General features: G+C 43.2%; 1 protein-coding gene across 2 annotated transcripts in view; it reads right to left on the reverse strand.

The window, feature by feature from the left end:
* Positions 1-2,076: 2,076 nt before the first annotated feature.
* Positions 2,077-19,588, reverse strand: part of DYNC1H1 (dynein cytoplasmic 1 heavy chain 1) — a 60,549-nt gene continuing 43,037 nt past the window's right edge. For both annotated transcript variants that reach the window (XM_054971699.1, XM_054971698.1), the window contains exons 58-78: positions 18,531-18,677; positions 18,285-18,435; positions 17,862-18,115; positions 17,584-17,718; positions 17,359-17,453; positions 16,033-16,207; positions 15,346-15,421; positions 14,016-14,176; positions 13,785-13,896; positions 13,626-13,686; positions 13,411-13,534; positions 12,431-12,544; positions 11,606-11,776; positions 11,174-11,391; positions 10,950-11,053; positions 10,273-10,484; positions 6,246-6,399; positions 5,244-5,386; positions 3,981-4,149; positions 2,536-2,663; positions 2,077-2,432 (exon numbers count right to left, since the gene is read on the reverse strand). In XM_054971699.1, the coding sequence (XP_054827674.1) occupies positions 2,304-2,432; positions 2,536-2,663; positions 3,981-4,149; positions 5,244-5,386; positions 6,246-6,399; positions 10,273-10,484; positions 10,950-11,053; positions 11,174-11,391; positions 11,606-11,776; positions 12,431-12,544; positions 13,411-13,534; positions 13,626-13,686; positions 13,785-13,896; positions 14,016-14,176; positions 15,346-15,421; positions 16,033-16,207; positions 17,359-17,453; positions 17,584-17,718; positions 17,862-18,115; positions 18,285-18,435; positions 18,531-18,677 (3,033 nt within the window). In that variant the 3' untranslated portion in view covers positions 2,077-2,303. The remainder of the gene's footprint in view (positions 2,433-2,535; positions 2,664-3,980; positions 4,150-5,243; positions 5,387-6,245; positions 6,400-10,272; positions 10,485-10,949; positions 11,054-11,173; positions 11,392-11,605; positions 11,777-12,430; positions 12,545-13,410; positions 13,535-13,625; positions 13,687-13,784; positions 13,897-14,015; positions 14,177-15,345; positions 15,422-16,032; positions 16,208-17,358; positions 17,454-17,583; positions 17,719-17,861; positions 18,116-18,284; positions 18,436-18,530; positions 18,678-19,588) is intronic.

Raw genomic sequence — 19,588 nt, forward strand, 5'->3', positions numbered from 1 at the left:
GTGTATTAATTATAGGAGGGGCATCACTGAATGGAGAACATGGTCTGTTGCTGAGGACAAAGTATGCAGTGCTATGGGAAATTTTATTAAGCTCAAGTGATGTGGAACACGTGTTGTGAAACTATACCTCCGGCTTCTGAAGCTATTACATACAGAGGAAATAATGGCAAGCATCCAGATGGTTGAGGTTAGCTATACAGGCTTGGCTTTAAACATGAGTCTTTGTACTCAACCACAAAATCCATTTTCCTACCATGAAAAAGCCGCTCTATAGCTAGACCCCACTAGTTATGTTCTCCCAGTTAAACAGCTTGTGATGTTCATCTAATTACAGGGCTAGAGAAACTCAACCTCAATTGTGTTTCTGACATGATATAGGGCGAGAAGCATGAGATTGCTGGATTTTTTAAATCTTATTCTGTGCAATTGTTCCAATGATTTTGGAGAATCTTTGGATGCAGCTGAAGGAGCCTAGAAATTGGACTATGGTGTGTTAACTTTGCCAACTGAATTAAGATAAGCAGCTGCTGAGATGTTATGACAACCAGATTGCACAGGACTGGTCTGACAAGTAAGAGGGACTTCCCACCTCCAGCTACTTGCACTATCATGGCATGACTATCATGCTATCAAATACTTGGGACTTTCTCATTGGAAGCCCCCAGAAAGCACTGCCCTAACCTGGTTAGTACAGGCTAGTCCAATCTCATCAGATTTTGGAAGCTAAGCAGGGTTGTGCCTGGTTAGTAACTGGATGGGCAGGCAATGGGAAACCACCTCTGAAGGCTCTTGCCCTGAAAACCGTGTGTGTGTGTGTGTGTGTGTGTGTGTGTGTGTGTGTGTGTGTGTGTGTGTGTGAGAGAGAGAGAGAGAGAGAGAGAGACTGACCATAAATCAGCAATGACTGCTGATTGCTGAGAAAGCAAAAAGTCCCCAGGACACAGATGCACATCTGCTGCTTTGATAAACAAGACCACCAGTCTTATGACCAGCCAGAAGAGCTTCGACCAGCATATCCAGCATATTATTTTGGGATGTTGGAAGATGTTACGAGGTTTTTCTTCTGTCCCGAGTATCCAAGTAAACAAAAATGAACAAAAAATTAAGTCATGCCTCTGTCTCCATCTCTGGGAGTGAAGTGAGGTGCCACCATGGTATTGCCCCTGCTGAAGGGAAATGTAGAAATGTCCAGGGGGATGGCAAGTTTGGCAGCAGTTTAGGCCAGAAGCAGCTTTTATTTTTTTGGGCAGTAGCAGTCTCTTCTGTTCATGGTGCACCTGCTTGGAGGATGTCTTGAGGCCTCTAAGACCCATTCTCATCCTGTCCTCCCCTCTTCCTAATTTTCAGGAATCTGGAAGCCCACAAGTTTGGAAGGCTCCCACCTCCTCTTCAAGCTTCTCGGAGAAGCTGTGAAACTGCATTAGCTTGCTTGGTAGGAAACAGCTATAACTAGAAGGGCAGGAGGGTGATAGGATGGCAATTAATGGTTTAACATTTGGCTTGGCTAGCATGCATTAAGCTTTCCCTCACTTCTACAACCTTTTAAAGTGTATGGACAATACCTAGAGGTTTATGGTTCGTCTCTCCACTGCCCAGCACATCCTCTACTGGGGACTGGTTTGGAACTGTATCATAGATTCATTTTATGCTTTGCCTGTTTGTCTGCTTGTACATCCCGTATCATACACATCTTTCTGATGGTTCTGTGTCTAAGCCTTCACATATGTATTCATGTATCATCGATCTAAGTTTGCCATTTGCTTTAGTAGCGCATTATGAAGTAGTGCATTCCAATAAATCATTTAATTTGTATCAGGAACACTATGACGTATGTGTTTTCCTACTAAGAGCAGCATATCCAGTGGCATGATAAGGACCCAAAGGAACAGAGACCTCCTGCCTTAGGGGAGCAAATAGTACTGCAAAGCAGCTAGCGTAGTTCCTGTACTGGGCTATTTCCCAATCGCCATCTTACGAGTGACCCAAGTACTGGGCATATAGTTTGCTCCTTTTGGAGAACCAACGAACACAAACCCTAAACTGAGAAATGCAAGTGTAAGGACACAATGACACAAATCGTGCAGTAAAGCTTTATTTCATGTAAAATTGAATTCAACACGGATATATTTCGCTAGGACCATCTAAAACCAATCCTTCCACCAATTTGTCATCTTTCAAGTACATCCGTTCTGCGCAACTCTGAGTAACCATCTGACAGCTTAATTATATTCCCTGCGGTGTTAAACTAACACTCTAGAACTGAATACAGATAGATATATTGTTACTGTTATGTGTTAAGCTTTTTATTCAGTGCACAGAACAGCCACGCCCCGTTCATAGAAACTACGAGGATCTTCCTTGGTAGCGATTTCAAAGTCAACCGTAAAAATCAGATCAGCACGAGTGAAGTTCAGGTAAACTGGCAGAGTCACCTGGAAAGTGAGCAGATTCAGAGGATGGTTAGCAGGAGGAGGTGCACCAACAGGGAGAAGAGCACAAGCAGCTAGAAGTACGGGATTAAACAGGCAATCTTACCACATTAGCCTTTTTATCAGCATTGGTCTGCTTGATCCAACGCAGCTGAGTTATGGGCAAAATTGTTGAAATAGCATTGGAGAGGGACAGTTTGTTGTTGTTGCAAGTAGCACCTTGAAGTTTCAGACCTGAGTTAGGGAGAGAAAGGAGTTTAAGCCTCAATGAAATACACGCAAGAGAGGCACTTCCTATCTATGGGATGGTGACACTAGTTGATTTCATCCAGGGCTCATTTTGAGAGGGAACGCTCCAGAATGTCGTTCCGGCAGTTTCCCCAACAGGTCATGTGTCAGGTGGACCCACACACCTGACGTCTGGCCTCAATTGGGGCTGAAACATCCAGGATCAGGTCAGTGCTGGGCGGGGGAACCCTCCCCTGCCTGGCACTGACCCGATCCTGGCCGTTTCGGCCCCAATCTGGGCCCCAAATGGTCATTTTTGGCCCATTTCAGCCTAGATTGGGGCCAAAACGGCCCGGATCAGGGCTGAAACATCCTGGATCGGGTCGGTGCCGGGTGGGGGAACCCTCCCCTGCCCGGCACTGACCCAATCCAGGCCCATTTCTGCTGGGATCGTGGCTGGATCGGGTTGGTGCTGGGTGGGGGAACCCTCCCCGGCCTGGCACTGACCTAGTCCAGGCTGTTTCGGCCCTGATCTGGGCACAAACATGCCCCAAATGGCCAGCACCCCTGCCCAGCACCGACCCAATCTGGGCCATTTTGGGCCTGAGCCAGGCCAAAATGCCCATTTTGAGCCCTTTTTGGCCTGGATTGGGGCCAAAACAGCCCTGATCGGGCCACTGTCTGGTGGGGGAACACTCCCCCATCTGGCAGCAGCCAAATCCTGGCCATTCTGGGTCCAATCAAATCAATTATGCTAATGACACACTGTCACGGTGATGTCAAGGGGCGTGTCATATGCTAATGAGTCCCTGCAGCTCTTTTTCTAAGAAATGACCCCTGATTTCAACAAAAGACTACTATGAAGCTTACGAAGTCCCTGCAGGCAGCTTTGATTTCATATGCACAGCAACCAAATACAATCATAGGGGCGGGGGGGGGGGGGACTCCTGATGTTGGCCTGATCTCAAAAGATACCATCCAAATCAATTGCAGCAGAATATCATGCAGCTGCGAACAGAAAGGAGCTGCAGGAATCTTTATTAGAAGGTATTAAGCACTACCAATTCTTAGTGCTCAAGCCTTCAGAATGTCATCCCCACCTTAAACACTGGTCTGTGGCAGAAATTACAGTACAGGGCTGGGCTTGTAGAACCTGGCCAAAATCAATCATTATTTGTTTCAGTACTATTGAATTGATATGTGATTTAACTTCTTAGTCTTTACCGGGTAAACTACTTTGCTACTGTGCATTTCACATACTGGGTTACCCTTACCCCAATGGTGCTTCCCAGCATTAGCCTTGAAATTGTTGATCCAACTAACCTGTCACTCCAAAACTGCAGGCATCCAGTACTGCATTCTGAGTGGTTGTTACATTAACCTCTAGACAGAGTTCTTCAAGGGACCAGCTGTTGGCCTGAGCCACATATTGCCTGGTAGCAGTGATGTAGGCCTCAGGCACGAAGAGGCCTCCTAAGCACACATGGATATTCTGTTGAGAAAGAAATGCACCACTCAGTTGTCTGATGCTCCTGGGAACAATACAATCAGCACCAGAGACCTGTAGCCATAGATCCTGATGACCTCCTCAAATCACTGTGCGAAATGTCCGCCTTCCCGAATTCTCATCTCTGCCTCTTTACGTTCCCCTCCCTTCCCACTTTCTTCTCTCATTCTCACTCCCCTGCACCTCTCTTCCAACCCTTCCTTAGGCCCCACTGCTTTCCTGGGACTTGGATCCACCTGCTTCTCTTTTTGAGTCCTTCAGCCAGACTCCCCTAATCCCTTCTGGATCTGTCCAACTCAGCAACAGGCAACCAGAGCCCCTCTGCCTGCTCCTCTGGCTTCATCACCATCACAAAACCCTTTAGTGCAGTAACAGGTTTAAAACCACATCGACTGGTTTGGGACTGAGAAAGATTTCACACTGCTTTCCATAAAGTGATCACAGTATTAACAACAACAAAAACAACAACGTGCTCACATACCACTCTTTGAAACAGATTAGTGTACTGTGAAAACATGATCCATGAGCTGACTGAATTGTCCATATACTTAAAAAAACAGTGCTTCAAAGTCAAACCGGGCTTTGTGAGAAGCAGCATTCTGCACTGGTATTTTCAAGCATTTTTTTCAATGCTCCTGACCAACGTGGGCAAAGATCTCCAAGAAATGTGCAGCTCAGCTCAAATTTACTGCGAAAGTTTTAGATCTTCTACACAGACCGCCTTGTGGAAGCAGCTCAATAGTGATGGTTGTTGTGGGTTTTCCGGGCTGTATTGCCGTGGTCTTGGCATTGTAGTTCCTGACGTTTCGCCAGCAGCTGTGGCTGGCATCTTCAGAGGTGTAGCACCAAAAGACAGAGATCTCTCAGTGTGGACAGTGTGGACACTGAGAGATCTCTGTCTTTTGGTGCTACACCTCTGAAGATGCCAGCCACAGCTGCTGGCGAAACGTCAGGAACTACAATGCCAAGACCACGGCAATACAGCCCGGAAAACCCACAACAACCATCGTTCTCCGGCCGTGAAAGCCTTCGACAATACATCAGCTCAATAGTGTCAACACAACAGCATTTCAGCCTACCTTAAGTTCTTTGGCTCCACCAGAAGCAGCTGCCTGGGAGATATTTTGGAGCTGCTTAATGCGTTCACTGAAGTCTGACACCCACTGTATAACTGTCATGCCAGCAGGCACTGTGTAGTGGGACCAGCTATGAGGCAGAATGCCTACAGGGAAAATATAAAAGGACTCCTTACAATGTAAACAAGGTAGACCACACAGAAAGAGCTTCCAGCACTGTTTCTCAAAAGTGCTATTTCACATAAACGTGTGTAGTTCTTGCCCTTAAATTCATGTTTACTAATCAGCTAAAATGAAATCACAGGTTCTCAACTGGGTCAGGTGAAGCAACACAAATAGCTCACTGGCCTATAATTAACCTTGGCATTTTAAACTAACCTAACGAAGAAAGACAATGATGAGTAACAATTGCCATAGTATAGCCAAAGCTAAAAGGTCCAAAATGTTCATGTTTACAATGAAAGCATTCACAAGTTTGGCATCTTTCTTTTTTAAAAACTAAGTATTAGCAAGTGCAGAACCCGTTGGGTTGCTTTTAACACGGTAAGGAATTTGATCAGGCTATTGTATTTAGCCACTAGAGGGCACTACACTGAGTTTTAGTTTAAAAAGTAAGTTAATAACAACATAATAACATTCAATTTATATAGAAGTCCCCTGCCTTAAGACTCTAGCTTATTTGAAATGAAATCCTGCCCTCAAGTCATAGCTGACTTATGGTGACCCCTGGTGGGGTTTTCATGGCAAGAGACTAACAGAGGTGGTTTGCCATTGCCTGCATCTCCAACCCTGGTCTTCACTGGAGGTCTCCCATCCAATTTCTAACCAAGGCCAATCCTGCTTAGCTTCTGAGATCTGATGTGATCAGGCTTTCCTGGGCTATCCAGGTTAGGGTCTAGCTTCATTTGATGGTTCATTTTCTATCGTGACTCAGTTGTACCACTTTCTTGCTTCTTGCTCAGCAAGTTCAGCATACATTTTAAATAACGGTGCAGAACAACCTACCTTTCACCAGCTCATTAATAAGGGTCCGCAGATAATTGGTTTGCTTCTTCTTGCCCTCACACACTTGAACGACATCGGCCAGATCTTGTCGGACATCTTGAAGGAGCCTGGCTCCCATCTTCACTTCCCTCTCAAAGAATCTGAACAACGGATCCTTGATTTGAAACACGAGAGAAGAAATTTAGTTTGCTGAGAGGCACCTGAATGAGACAAGGAAATCTGGCGCATTAGCTAGGAAGATGGTTAATCATAACCTTATAGTAAGGTGTTATGACCTTTACTTTTGGGGGGTACATTTTTCTTATAATCTACCCCCCAAAAGTACAAAAGCACATGCTGAGCTTTTCTAGTACTTTACATTTGTCTTCAACCAGTTCAGCAACTTTACTAGCAAGTTGCTTCTCTCCTCCAACATAAAGTCTGTTTCTAATTGACTGATAGCTTCTGTACATTAGTAGAAAGACAATTAAAAAGGCAACAACGGCAAAATAAATCACCATTTCTAAATGTTGCATCTTTTTGTTGCTATTTTCTAGGGCTTTTTGCAGCCTTTGGTTTTCTGTATCCAGACCTTGGTAACTGACTTCTAAACATTCAGCCTTCTTAAAAGATGTTTTCCTAAGCTTTAGACTTTCCTGAAGCTGTAGGTTCTCACTTTCCAGTTCTTTGTTTTCTAATTGTAACTGAGTCATCTTGATGTTTATACTCTTCAAAGTTTCAACCGTTCTGAGTTCTAAATTCTCTTCATCAGTTTGTGTATTCTGTTTTTCTAAGGACTCTAGCTGAAAACTGAGTTTTTCCAGAGTCTTTTTCAGCTTTCTATTTTCCATGTCCAGATTGCAGTTTTCTTGCTCTAAAGTATTTATTTTTCCACAAGTTATCTTTACGTTAGTAACCCTTTTCTGTAACGACTCATTTTCCCATGCAAAAACGTTTGTTTCTGCATTCATCTCATTCTGCCTGGCCTCCTCTCTTATGTCTTTTAACTCAGTATCCTTCATAATTTCCTTTTTAAACTCCTCAGAGTTTTTATTTATGTCTCCTGCTTTTTCTTGGGACATTTCAGCAGTACTACTAACAGGAGTTTGTCTCTCTCTTTCTCTCCTGCAGTGTATCAATTGTGTCTGTTGCTAAGATACCTAGGGGCTTGTCTTCTGCTCCCCTGGCTTCAACTTGTAGCAAATCATTGGAGTCAGTGCATATTTGAATTCTTGCTTTTGCTCCCATTACATCTCTTCCTAATACTACTGGTATTTTCTGTTCTTTAATAACTGCTACAGGAAAATATTCTTCTTTTCCTCTCCAGTTAATTTTTAGCCGTGCTAGTGGCACTCTTTTAGAATTTCCCCACACACCTTGCAAGGATATTTGTTTATCTGGAATCAGGTTTTTCTTATCAACAAAATCCTCCTTGACCAGTGTTACTGAGGCTCCTGTGTCTAGAATGGCTAAAGTATCTCTCCCATTTATTTGTACCACCTCTCTCAGTTCAGTACCCTGAGCAACCTTATCTGTCTTTACCCCACACAAGTAGACTGTTTCTTCAGTGTTTATGGGTAAGGCAGTGTTCTTACTGGGTGTTTCATTTGTGTTTGTTGAGCTTTTGGAGTTTCTATCATCTTCATCACTCTGATCATCTAAGTCAGTTCTAGTGACCCTCCTTACACGCTCAAGTGTTGTTTGCTTGGGTTGGTTCTTTAGACATTTGTAAGCTAAATGCCCTTTCAGACCACATACAAAACATCTTTTATCATTCCAGTATCCATCTTGGTTTCTCTCTATATTTTTATCCTGACCTTTTATAATCTGAACTCTCTCATATGTTCTTTTACTTGATTTAAACTCTGGTTTGTAGGAACAGTCTTTCTTTTCACGGCGATCCCAACCTCCTCTATTAAGTGTTAATCTATCTGCCCACTCTGATGCTTGGTTGATATTCTCTGAAGTTTATCTTTAACCAGAAGTCTGATCTCTGAAGGAAGTTGAAATAAAAACTGATCCAAAATCATTAGATCCCTTATTCCCTCTTTAGAGTTAGCTTTGGCAGATGAAATCCATTTATCAAAATAGTCTGTCAGTTTGGCACTAAAAGACCTAAATGACTTTGCTTTCTGAGGCACTAGGCTTCTAAACTTCTTTCTGAAGTAATCAGCACCTAGCCTAAATCTGTCATATACTGCCTCTTTGTATTCAGCATAAACAACAGGTTTATCTGAGGGAAATGTGTTGTAGATCTCAGCCAATTCCCCTCTAATTAAGCTGGGTAAATACTTCATATATTGTGTCTCTGGTATTTCCCAGTTCTGAGCAGATCGCTCAAAAGTGGACAGGAAAATTTGTGGATCTTCTCCTGACAGATACACCATAAAATCTTTTGGGGTAACTCAAGGTAAATCAGCTCTGGGTTCAGTGTTTCCCTCCTTTTTGTCCCCATTCTTAAGTCTCTCTCTTTCTAATTGTAATCTTTCTGCTTCCAAACTGGTGTGTCTTTCCATCTCTTGAACTCTTAGTTCCATTTCAGCTTTCCACTTTTCCCTTTCAAACTGTTTTTGTTCTATTTCGGCTTCCCTTTAAATCTGTTTTTGTTCTATTTCTCGAGTTCTAAGTTCTGCTTCAACTTTCAACTTTTCTTTTTCAAGATGGTTTTTTTCTCTTAGAAACTCTAAATATTCTGGACTAGGATTATACATACCTTCAGGGTTTCTCTCAGATGCAGTACTCCTAGGCTGCACACTGCTTTGTATCAGTATAACTTTCAGTTCTTCTACACTTTTCCCCTCATGAGGTAAATTTAACTCATTGCACTTCTGAATCAGAGCCTCCTTTTTCATCCCCATAAACTCTGCCATTTTTCTCTTTTACTTGTATTTCCTGCTACAATTTTACTAAACTTCACCAGATTACGTTCTCTCTTATAAATCCTACTAGTTCTTCTGTGTCTTTTCTTTATAACAGTTCTATATTCCTCATAGGATTTAACTGAACACTCTGTCTCTTTGGCTTTCTGTCCCTACAGAATGCCTTTCTCTCAGAATGTTCCCTCCTCCCAGGCTATTATATCCCACTTAAATATTTTCTTCTCCTCAGGATGTTTGAGATCCCACTCCTGACACCACTTGTTATGACCTTTACTTTTGGGGGGTAGATTTTTCTTTTAATCTTCCCCTTACACCCTCTGGGTAGTTAGCTGCCACCAGGAATATTATATTCCAGTATGATTTAATTAAGTTTTCCCTTTGGTAACGTTCCTAAGCATCAGGCTCCTTCGTGGTTCTATGTGGCCCTGAGGATAGGAATGGGATATAACACTGACAGCTACTCTGGGATATAACAAAACAAAATAAATGTTTATTTTTCAAGAAGCGTATTGGTTTCATAAAAGTAGTTCTTAATGTTACTTCATTTAAACTCATTCACACAGATCTCTTGTAAGGCTTCACACACAGTTAGCCTCTTTCTCTAGGCTCTATATTTCTCTCACAGAAAACTCCTCAGGCAGCACACAGCTAGCCTCTCTTTCTCTTATTCACAGAAATATGAAACCTGCTCAGGCAGCACACAGCTGGCCTCTCTTTCCCTGACTGAGTGTCCTTTCACAAACATGCTCAGTTCAGGTTCCACACAGGTTATATTTCTCTCATAAACACTTCAACATATTCAGGCAGCACACAGCTAGCCTGCTTTCTTCTCTCTCCCAACTTTTCTCTGCACTCTCCGTCTAAACTGCATTCACTCTGCCCACTCTCTCAGTCATCAACCAATCACATCACTCACTCTTCCCTCTCTCACCCCTCACTCTTCACCTAGCTCAAACCAAGCATTTAAAGACACATGCACACATTTACTTGGAATCATTACATAAGGGAATAAAACTTATGCTATGTCCCAGCTTTTGCACTAAGCCAAGATAAAGTCTGTTGTATAAATCCTATGCTAAGAAACTGTTGGTGTGATCTTATCTCACATTTTTCCCCATTTCTTCTCGCCCTAAAAAAATCTCAACCCCTTACTGGGCTGCATTTCTTACCTTAATATTTTCTACAGTTCGTTTCAAGTGATTCAGTGTTTGCGGGATAACATGGAGCCAGTTGGAAGCCGTAGTATGCAGCGTTCGCATCCAGGCTGGGCGGCCGTCTGAGGTGGAGTCTGTACGCGCCTTCTTCTCAGTCTCGGCATAGGCTAAATCATCCTCATCTTCTAACATTTGCATTTTCAACATTTTACTGATCATATCGATGCCTAAAAGTGAACAAATATGACATGAAATTTAAAGCTTTAGTTGCCAAGTTGAAACTGTTTTTAAAATATGATGAATTGCTTGGTCATTTTAAAACAATTACTAAGAACCAAGGATGATTTGCTACGTCTCTTATGTCCAAAACTGAAGTCTGAAAGCTCTATAGACGTTTTAAGGGTTCCTGAACTCTTTCAGTATAAGGATAAATGTCACTTTCACCTACATGCCCTCCAACACCTACCACCAGCTTATTAACTGGATTTGAACAATCCATCCTACACTAAGCTGGTTAGTTTTTAAGGTGTTACAGGACTTTTAAAACATGTATATATTGGTTTGTTAAAATACACACCTTAAATCCTTTGGAATGATTCAATAAAGTACATGAAATAAATTAAGTTCTTGGTGCGTTTGTAAGCATTATCCTTTTATGAAAATGTAGAGTGAAGTAAGAGTTTTATTTTTACCCTGGGTGGTGAGAAGGACCCTTTCAGCATTGTTTGGTAAGCCCAGCCAGGATGGAGTCTGGGTGTCTGGCAGCAGCTCTACCCACTGGACAAATTCTTCACGCCTGCCAAATCACAATTCAAATAACAATGAAGCCATCATGAAGAAATCACTACGTTTGCAACACCCGCTTTTATTAGCCAGCCTCACATGCCCTTCCTTCTAAAAGGGAAGCCTTAAATACCTGATTCCATCTGGCATCTGAATATCTTTATGTCCATCCACCTTACAAGCTAATTTGAATTCACTGTCGAAGCTGAAAGTGGTGAACAGGCGCTCTAGGAAAGTGTTCAGCAACCGCTGGTCAAACTCATTATCAATACGGCCTCCGTAAATTGACTGAGCCATCAGGGTCTTCAGAGCAGACCATGGGATCTTGTCCGGTGAGATGTTTTGTCGGCCCTGGAGATGCAGACAGGTTTTGTTATAAGGAAAGGTTGCTTTTGCGATAGTAAAGTCTACAAGAACAATATTACTGCAAGGAGTTTTTTGTGCATGGTGTTTTTGGCTACTCACTAAATTAATCGTATTGAGAAACCAAGCTGTCCTTTATTGAAACAAAGCCAAACATGTTCCTTTTACACAGGGGCAAAGCGGCACATTTGCAATTACTTGCCTTTGCTGTGTCATCCAGCCATGTATCTACAGTATCGCATGCAGATCTTAGATCGGATTCACCAAACTCGTATTTTTTTGACCAGCCCAGAGGAGCATATCGTAGACGCTCTTGAATGATGGCATGGAACCACGCGAGGAGGAAATAGAGGCGAGCACGCTCATTTGGTGACTAGACAGGAGGAAAAAAAAAAGTTTCACACTGCAGGCAATGAGACCCAAACTGGCAGTTGGTTGTTCTTGCTGGGGATTAACTATATCATCCATCCCCACGACTTTTTATTATAGATGTTTTTGGTCTCAGTCTTACAGGAAGGAAATCAGGAACACAGGGACAACCAAGGTATTGCATATAAATGTCTAGGTAACACAAAAGATTCTGCCCTTCACTGGAGTAACTATTTACGCTGCCTCAGAGACAGTGCCAAGAGACAGAGGCCAGATAAAGTAGCTGCCAAATGAAGCATCACCATTTATGTCGGCTGGCAAGCACCAAGTTTTCAGGCCTTTGATTACTATGCTGTGCCCCCTCTGCCTTTCCATTGTTAGGGGCCTAATGAGTGTCAGCAACAGGCTAAGGATCTGTGTTTTTCTCTGTGTGCAGCTGTCACAAGGAAGCTTCAACTACTTTTCTGACTAAGCAGTTGGTCAGTGATGCTGTCGAGAATGTCAATGCTCCTGCTGCACCAAGAATTACTGGATGAATGACATCCACCCCTCAGCCTTGAACCAAAGCAACACTCTCAATGGGTCCCGTAACATTTTGGGAGCTGCCGTATGCAATTCCACAGTTCTGGCTACCCACAGGGGCTGTGCTATCGCTTACCTTGCACATTCTGGACACAGGAATGCTGCTGAAAGTTCTCAGCATGTTGGCCTTCACACCAGGTGGTGGCTCAAACACAAAAATCCGGCCGGCACGTAGCAAGTTCACTGGCACCTGAACGCAAAATAAGTCACTCCCATTATACACTGCAAGATACTCTCTTTGTTCCCAGACTTATATCAGCTTTGAGAAGTTGCAGAATGCTTAACAAGTTTAACTTTAGTGTTATGTGTCTTCATTCTTTCAACAAGGATAAAGTTATAGATCAAGATTACAGAATTAACAAAGAATTAACATAAATAATGATTAGCCTCCCACAGACTAACAGAGAAGAATGGAGAATAAGAAAATCTAGAGAGCCTTTCAGGCTGCCTGCAGTATTTCTGATAATTTCTTAATTACTCAAGTAATATATGTTAAGTTTTCTGAACATTCAGAACTATATAACCATGTTACATATTTTCGAATTTCTGCATCAGTTGGCTTTACTAGGGAGAAGCTTTAAAACCATTTAAAGAACATGAATAAAACCCTTAATTAACAATGAAGGAATGTGGTGTTCCAAAATAGGCATACTTGGTTTAGTGAGCATTTACATCATATTAAATTTGGGAGGTTGGTGAAATATTTAAAATACTTTAGATCTGACTATTTAATATAAACCAGGATAGAGCTGTATTTCAAAGGCCTTTTTTGGATTTGCTGCTTAGCTTCCCAATGAATTCTGAAAAGAAAAGTCATTTATTTATAAAATTAGTTGTTGATTGTCAGTAATTGTTGATAATTTTGAGCTGGCTGGAGGTTCTGTCCAAGATTAAGAGATCCCAGATCTTAAGATACCATAAATAAGTAGTCAATTTTTTTTTTGAAGAGCCAAACGATTTGGAAAAAGGCCTATTTTAAAGATATCCTTGTCAAAGGAGTAAGACTTTTAAAACAGGCTGCTGTAAAATGGTTGATGCTGCCTGCAAGCCACTTACTTTGGGATTTATCTCCATTGTCAGGAAGAGTCTAAAGCACGCATGAGGCTGGAGGGAATGCAGCTTCTTTTCCAGCTGCATCAGCCACCCAGGTGCCAAGTGGACATTCTTTAGCATGACCCACCTGAAGCAGAAGGGAAAAAAGGAACATGGTAATGAGGCTCTAGATTTTGCTTCTGTAGGATAGATAGTCCGGAAGACACAATAGACCTTACCTGCCCGATTTCACCGCTGTATTGATGGCCTTGTCTGCTTGGTTAAATCCTTCAGCAGAACCTACAAGGCACAAAGTTATAATTTAATGTTAAGAATCTTCAAGTTAACCTTTTCTGGTATTTTTAACAAAAATACTGAAGGTTTTTTTTTTTTTTTACCAATAGCAATAGAAGTTATCTGTGTATTTTGCTCAGCAGCAAGGTCTTCGACATGACCACTGGCGTCATAGCCAGGCACAGAGCACATCAACACAGGAGTGTTTGGTTTCACCTAAAATACAAGGGAGACCAGAGAAGAATCAGTACAGGCAGAAAGCAGGTGACTTTGCTTCTACGTCACCCACAGCAAAGGCGTGTTTTTTTCCCCTTATCAGATTGTTCAGTACTTGCCTCGGTGTCTACAATGTGCACCAAATCCAAGGGCTGCTCCATAATGGACATGAAGTTTTCACCCAGGTTTGTTGAAACAAACTGATGTGCCATGGCCAAGAGACGGTCAGGACGGAAAGCCTGGATCAGAAGCAAGCGATGGACAGCCTGCCCGATGGGTGCTGACAACAAAGGAAGGGCAGGGTGGTTAGCGCTTGCTTTGAATTTGCGAAGCAGTCAACGGCTTTGATCCCAATTCCTTCCTCAACTCCCTCCTCCCAATTCAGTGTTAAAGCAAAAAGTTCCTTTATTGGTTCTATGAATGTTAAGAGAACATTTTAATCCACTCTGGGGCAACACATTGGACTAGATGTAGTTTGGGTCATTCTGATCTTGACTGCAGCTCTACAGTGATTAAAAGGAGATTGGTCACTTGCACCCTGAACCACATATTGAGGACTAAGAGCTCTTGCAAATAAGAACTGAGGGGCAGCTGCCCACTGTGCTGCTTTTGGAACCCACCCCTTCCCTTGTGCTCCCCTGCTGACACTGGTAGGGCTGGCACAGGGACTATTCACCCTCCTGCCTGTTATGACCTGGCAGCTAACGCCAGACTAATTGAGTTGAACTGCTATTCTGCATATGCCTTCCAAGCAAAAGAGAATCACATGACAGAGCCCATATGGGACGGCTGTCTCAAACATGACAGTCATGGCTACCAGGTTACAGATCCCAACTGAGTGAGAAGTAAACTGCCTGGCTACTTTGCACACCACATTTAAAAAAAATTAAGGTATGTATTTCAGTGCTCAAAACAGAAACACTATGAAAGAGAAAAAAGAGATGCTTGCATTATTCCATGCTTGCTTGTTCATGTCAATGTGCCTTAAGCATCCACTGGTAAAAAAAAAGGTAAAGGTAGTTCCCTGTGCAAGCACTGAGTCATTACTGACCCTTGGGGGGATGTCGCATCACATTTTCTTGGCAGACTTTTTACGGGGTGGTTTGCCATTGCCTTCCCCAGTCATCTACACTTTACCCCTAGGAAACTGGGTACTCAATTTACCAACCTCGGAAGGATGGAAGGCTGAGTCAACCTTGAGCCGGCTATCTGAACCCGGCTTCCACCAGGATCGAACTCAGGTCGTGAGCAGAGCTTGGGCTGCAGTACTGCAGCTTACCACTCTGCGCCACAGGGCTCTTCAGCATCCACTGAGAGTGAACTAAATCCCAAACCCACCACTATATAGTTCTCATTACATGGGAAGGCAACAGGGAGGAATTACATGCATTTCTCACTCCACAAATACTTGAATGGTTAATTTCTTCCTGAAGGAGATGCTAAACTTACTTGCAGGCTTGTCTTCGGTCCAAAGATAGGGCACAGTTTGCTCTGGTGAACTGCTATCAAGCCAGATGCAGAATTGCTGTGGATCAAGGGCAGGCAAGAGCGTTAGTTCTGATGCAACAAAAACCCCACCCCCTTTTTAATTAGATCAAGAGCTGCTGACTGCTTCCCAACATGATGATGGCCTTTGCATTGGAAAGCGAATGTGCCCAGTCACATGGGCGTATTTTGCTGCCCAAGCAGCACTGGTCACCAAGCTTCCAGTGCTGGACGGAAAACACCACATGGGAACTGACCCCAACAAACGAAAGCAATGCTGATTCTGTGAACCTAGGCAGGTCATAAGGGGGAGGGCAGGAAGGGTCACATCAGTGCTTAGTTCTCGTGGCCCCTTCTTAGATGCCTAGGGTAATGCTGGTTGCCACCTTGGGGTCAGGTAGCAATTTTCCTTAGGCCAGTTTGGCTAGGGATCCTGATGGTGTTTTGCCACCTTCTGGGCATGGAGTCACTGGGGGTGTGGGGAGGGGAGGTAGTTGTGAATTTCCTGCATTGTGCAGGGGGTTGGACTAGATGACTCTAGAGGTACCTTCCAACCTTATGATTCTAAAGCCAAACCTTGTACAACAATGTGTCCCATGCATTTTTTTAAAAATGTTCAGCTCAGCAGCCTTGTTTTAAGAATAGACTTACATCATCGGCTTGTACTTTAGAAATCAGATCCCTAAATGCAGGAAGGCAGCTCAGTCTCATCATGGCTTCCAGCTGTTCCGCAGTCAGGCCGCTGATTTTGGGGAGAGACGTGCTGCTGAGAACAATTTCTTTCCCTCTTAAGAAGTGCTGGAATTCTGCATCATAGGCAGGTTCCCTTCAATTGAAAACAAAAAGCTCATGTTGAGAAGCACAAATTCATTCTGCACTTGGCACTCAAGGACGAAATAGTACTTCTAGTTCCTAATCAAACTCTTCTGCTGCTTGAATTGTACAGGAATGGGGAAAAAATATCTAGTCTGAACATTTTCCTTTTGTTTTTGGCATGGGAAGCCAAACGGATACTTTATTATGTGAAAATGAATTGGTATTGTTTCTGATTCCCCACCCTCACCCTAGATAATAAGATGTGGAGTTCACATGTCCTGGAGACCAATAAAAAACAAAAACTCTCTGTGATGTATTAAGTGCCAGATTTTTCACGTAGGGTCAACAACAGTAAGAATTCAGTGTGCAGAAATGGAGAAGTGAGTTTATGGTAATTTTACTGCATCAAAGCTTAACCTGAGAATCAGGACTGTAAACTGTCCACCTGTTAATTAGACTAGATGAGAAGAAACAGATGAAGATTACACCTCTTGGCTCACCTGTAAAATGCAAACTGCACACTCATGCAACCTTGAACCCACACGGGGAACGGAGTGCTCGGTTTCACTATTCAAAACTGACTGGCCCATTCTGCCAGGTGCATTTTAGAGGAACACACACATTGTTTCCATTTAAAATGTTACTTGTTTATTCATTTATAGTTTGCCTCTCAGATGCAAGACTAACAAAGAGGGGAGCCAACGTTTTGAATAGTGAAACTGAACAGAGGTTGAAGGGTTAAACCCCTCTCTTTCTTCCTACGATGGCCCCAAGGCAAACTGAGGCTGCAGAAGCCTGCAAGTAGCATTTTATAGATGAGCAGCCTGATCATCTTGTCCGTTTTTGCCCTCAGCTTGCACCTGTGTGGTAGAAGAAATGCTGTACCACAGTTTTATTTGAGCTTAGTGGTAATCCTACTGAAATGAGAAGTGGCTAGAGTGATGGACAAGGATCTGGAAGAACCAGGTTTGATTCCCTGTTCTGCCATGGATGCTCCCCGGGTATCCTGGGGCCAGTTGCACACTCTCAGCACAACCTTCCTTCACAAGGCTGTTGTGAGAATTAAAAAAAAAGGAGGTGAGGAGAATAAAGTAAGCTGCTTTGGGTCCCCACTGGGGAGAACGGCAGGAAGTAAATGAAGTAAAATAAATAAATAAATACCCAATAGTGCCTTTCAGTTTAATTCGTGCCAACAGCATAGCAAAGGTGATGTGATCTTGATGGAGCATGCCACGGGCCACTCTGTTGAAAGCCACCTATCAATTCAAAAAATGAGAAAGGTTAGCTTGGCAGGCAGCCTTCAGTTTTCTGTGAACAATTTAAAAAGAAGGCAAAACAAAAACTCCTGGTACATTTTTTTTAAAGACTGAAATGCCTCTACAGAACCTGGAAGAGATCTTTTGTGATGATGGAAAGACGCTGGGTATGGTCTGTAATGCCCTTCAGATTTGGGTTTTCATACAACACGTTGTGATAGATGTCCAGGAAAAACTGAAGAGAATACTGGTACAAGAAGTGTATCTGAAACATAAAAGACGTTTAAAAATCAAAACATTGCCAGACAGCAAGGAAGGAAGTAGGGCGCTGTCGCACCTAGCCAGGACTTGCTAAAAATGTTGCTGGCTTGTAGAGGAGGGAGAGAGACGTTACTCCCCGTCTCATACCTGCTTGAGTGACTCCATTGTGAAGTAGATACTGCTACAAGCAGTAGAAAGCGGAAGGTACTGCTGAGAGACAGTTTCCACCTCTTGCATGACAATATCCGTTTCCTCTACTTTTCTGGTAACTTCAGCTGCCTCTTTCTTCAGGTTCTCCAGTGTCGTTATGATGGTGTCGTCATCCAAGATCCGTCCCTTCACCTCGTTGAGGGCTTGGAGAAGAGACTTTTCTAACTGCCGCAAACGCAACTGGAATTCACCTTTAAGCATGAAAAGAAGACTTTCAAGTTTAATGCAAGCCATACAATATAACATACGTATCTTCCACGATTCCTGAAAGATGTTCAGCCACAGACACGCAGTATTAAGGGATTTTTTGAGGGCTATGGCAAATGAACCCCTTCAAGATTTGACATCTCAATGTCGTACCTTGAAGTTTGAGGAGATCAGAGCGCTTTTCATCCACATCTGGTCTTTCAGCTTTCAGCACCTCATTCAGGCATTGGCTCTGCAAGCTACTGCGAGTTACGGTGAAGTTGACAAATGTCACACGGGAACAGAGATCAGGTGGGAATTCAACCTACCAAGACACAACATGGTGTCCTCTTTTAAAAAACATCTTCTTCCCCTTCCACTCTACCAATCAATTAACCCATGCAAACCTTAGTCCCTTACCGTTGGGTCCCTGGTGGAGAGGAAAATGACGAAGGATGGTGACAAGTCAATATCCTGATCTCCTAAGGTAATAAGAACTCGACCGCCAGTTCTTCGGACTTCTCGGTTCAGGACAGGATTCAGAACAGGGTCGTAGCTCTCCACATCCTGGACAAGAAGTTAAGAGGGGGGAAATGTCAGGAGAATACAGATCTCACAATTCCGCAAGCCGCCCCCATAGTTTCAAAAGGTATTTGTTATGTGGCACAGGGGACAGTCTGAGAAGCCTGAATTGAAAGCCCTCAAGGCCTGCATAACCAAATTCCAGGCCACGTTCAAGGTTACTGAAACAGAGCAAGCAGGAATAGAACTGCACGGGAGCTCTCTTTCCCCTGGAATATATCTCATGTAAAATACTAGTAATATTTTTTCAGAATTATTTTCAGGAATTGGGATAAATTGTGCAAGCTCTTTAAATAAATCAATGACTTGAGTGGATGTGGTGAAAGCTCAGAGGCAGAGCCACGTGCTCTGCCTGTAGAAGGCCCAGGTTCAATCCAGGGCATCACCAGCCAAAGAGTCTCTGGTATCAGGACTGACGAAGACTTTTGCGTGAGAGCCTGCTGAGCTGTTGTCATATAGATCACTGGGCCAGAGGAACCAATAGCTGGGACTTGGAATAGGCAAATGTTACTAAGACAACCACTGAACTTCTCTTGATAAAGAAAAGCATAAAAGCAAAGGGACACATGCAGCTGCGCATCAAAGCCCCTGGCTGAAAATGCTTCATAGCTACCAACTGCAAACCAATCCGGTTACTTATGCCTGGCTCTCGTTGGGTGGATCTAGATTCAGTTCTCTGCTAACAGAAGGCACCTGGTGGTAAAAAGCTCTCCTGCCACTTCCCCTCCTACCGCAGCCCACTGAAGCGCTGTTCCTGGCTGACAGGAAGGACACCAAAGGCAAATGGCAGCAGGAAGGGGGAATTGAATTCAGCCTGGATTGAATTCATTGGTTTTAGTGAGGGTTAAGTATGCAAAACCATGCAGTGTATAGCGTTAGAAGGCAGTGCAGGAGCA

This window comes from Eublepharis macularius, chromosome 2, assembly GCF_028583425.1.
Source record: "Eublepharis macularius isolate TG4126 chromosome 2, MPM_Emac_v1.0, whole genome shotgun sequence".
Classification (NCBI taxonomy): Eukaryota; Metazoa; Chordata; class Lepidosauria; order Squamata; family Eublepharidae; genus Eublepharis; species Eublepharis macularius.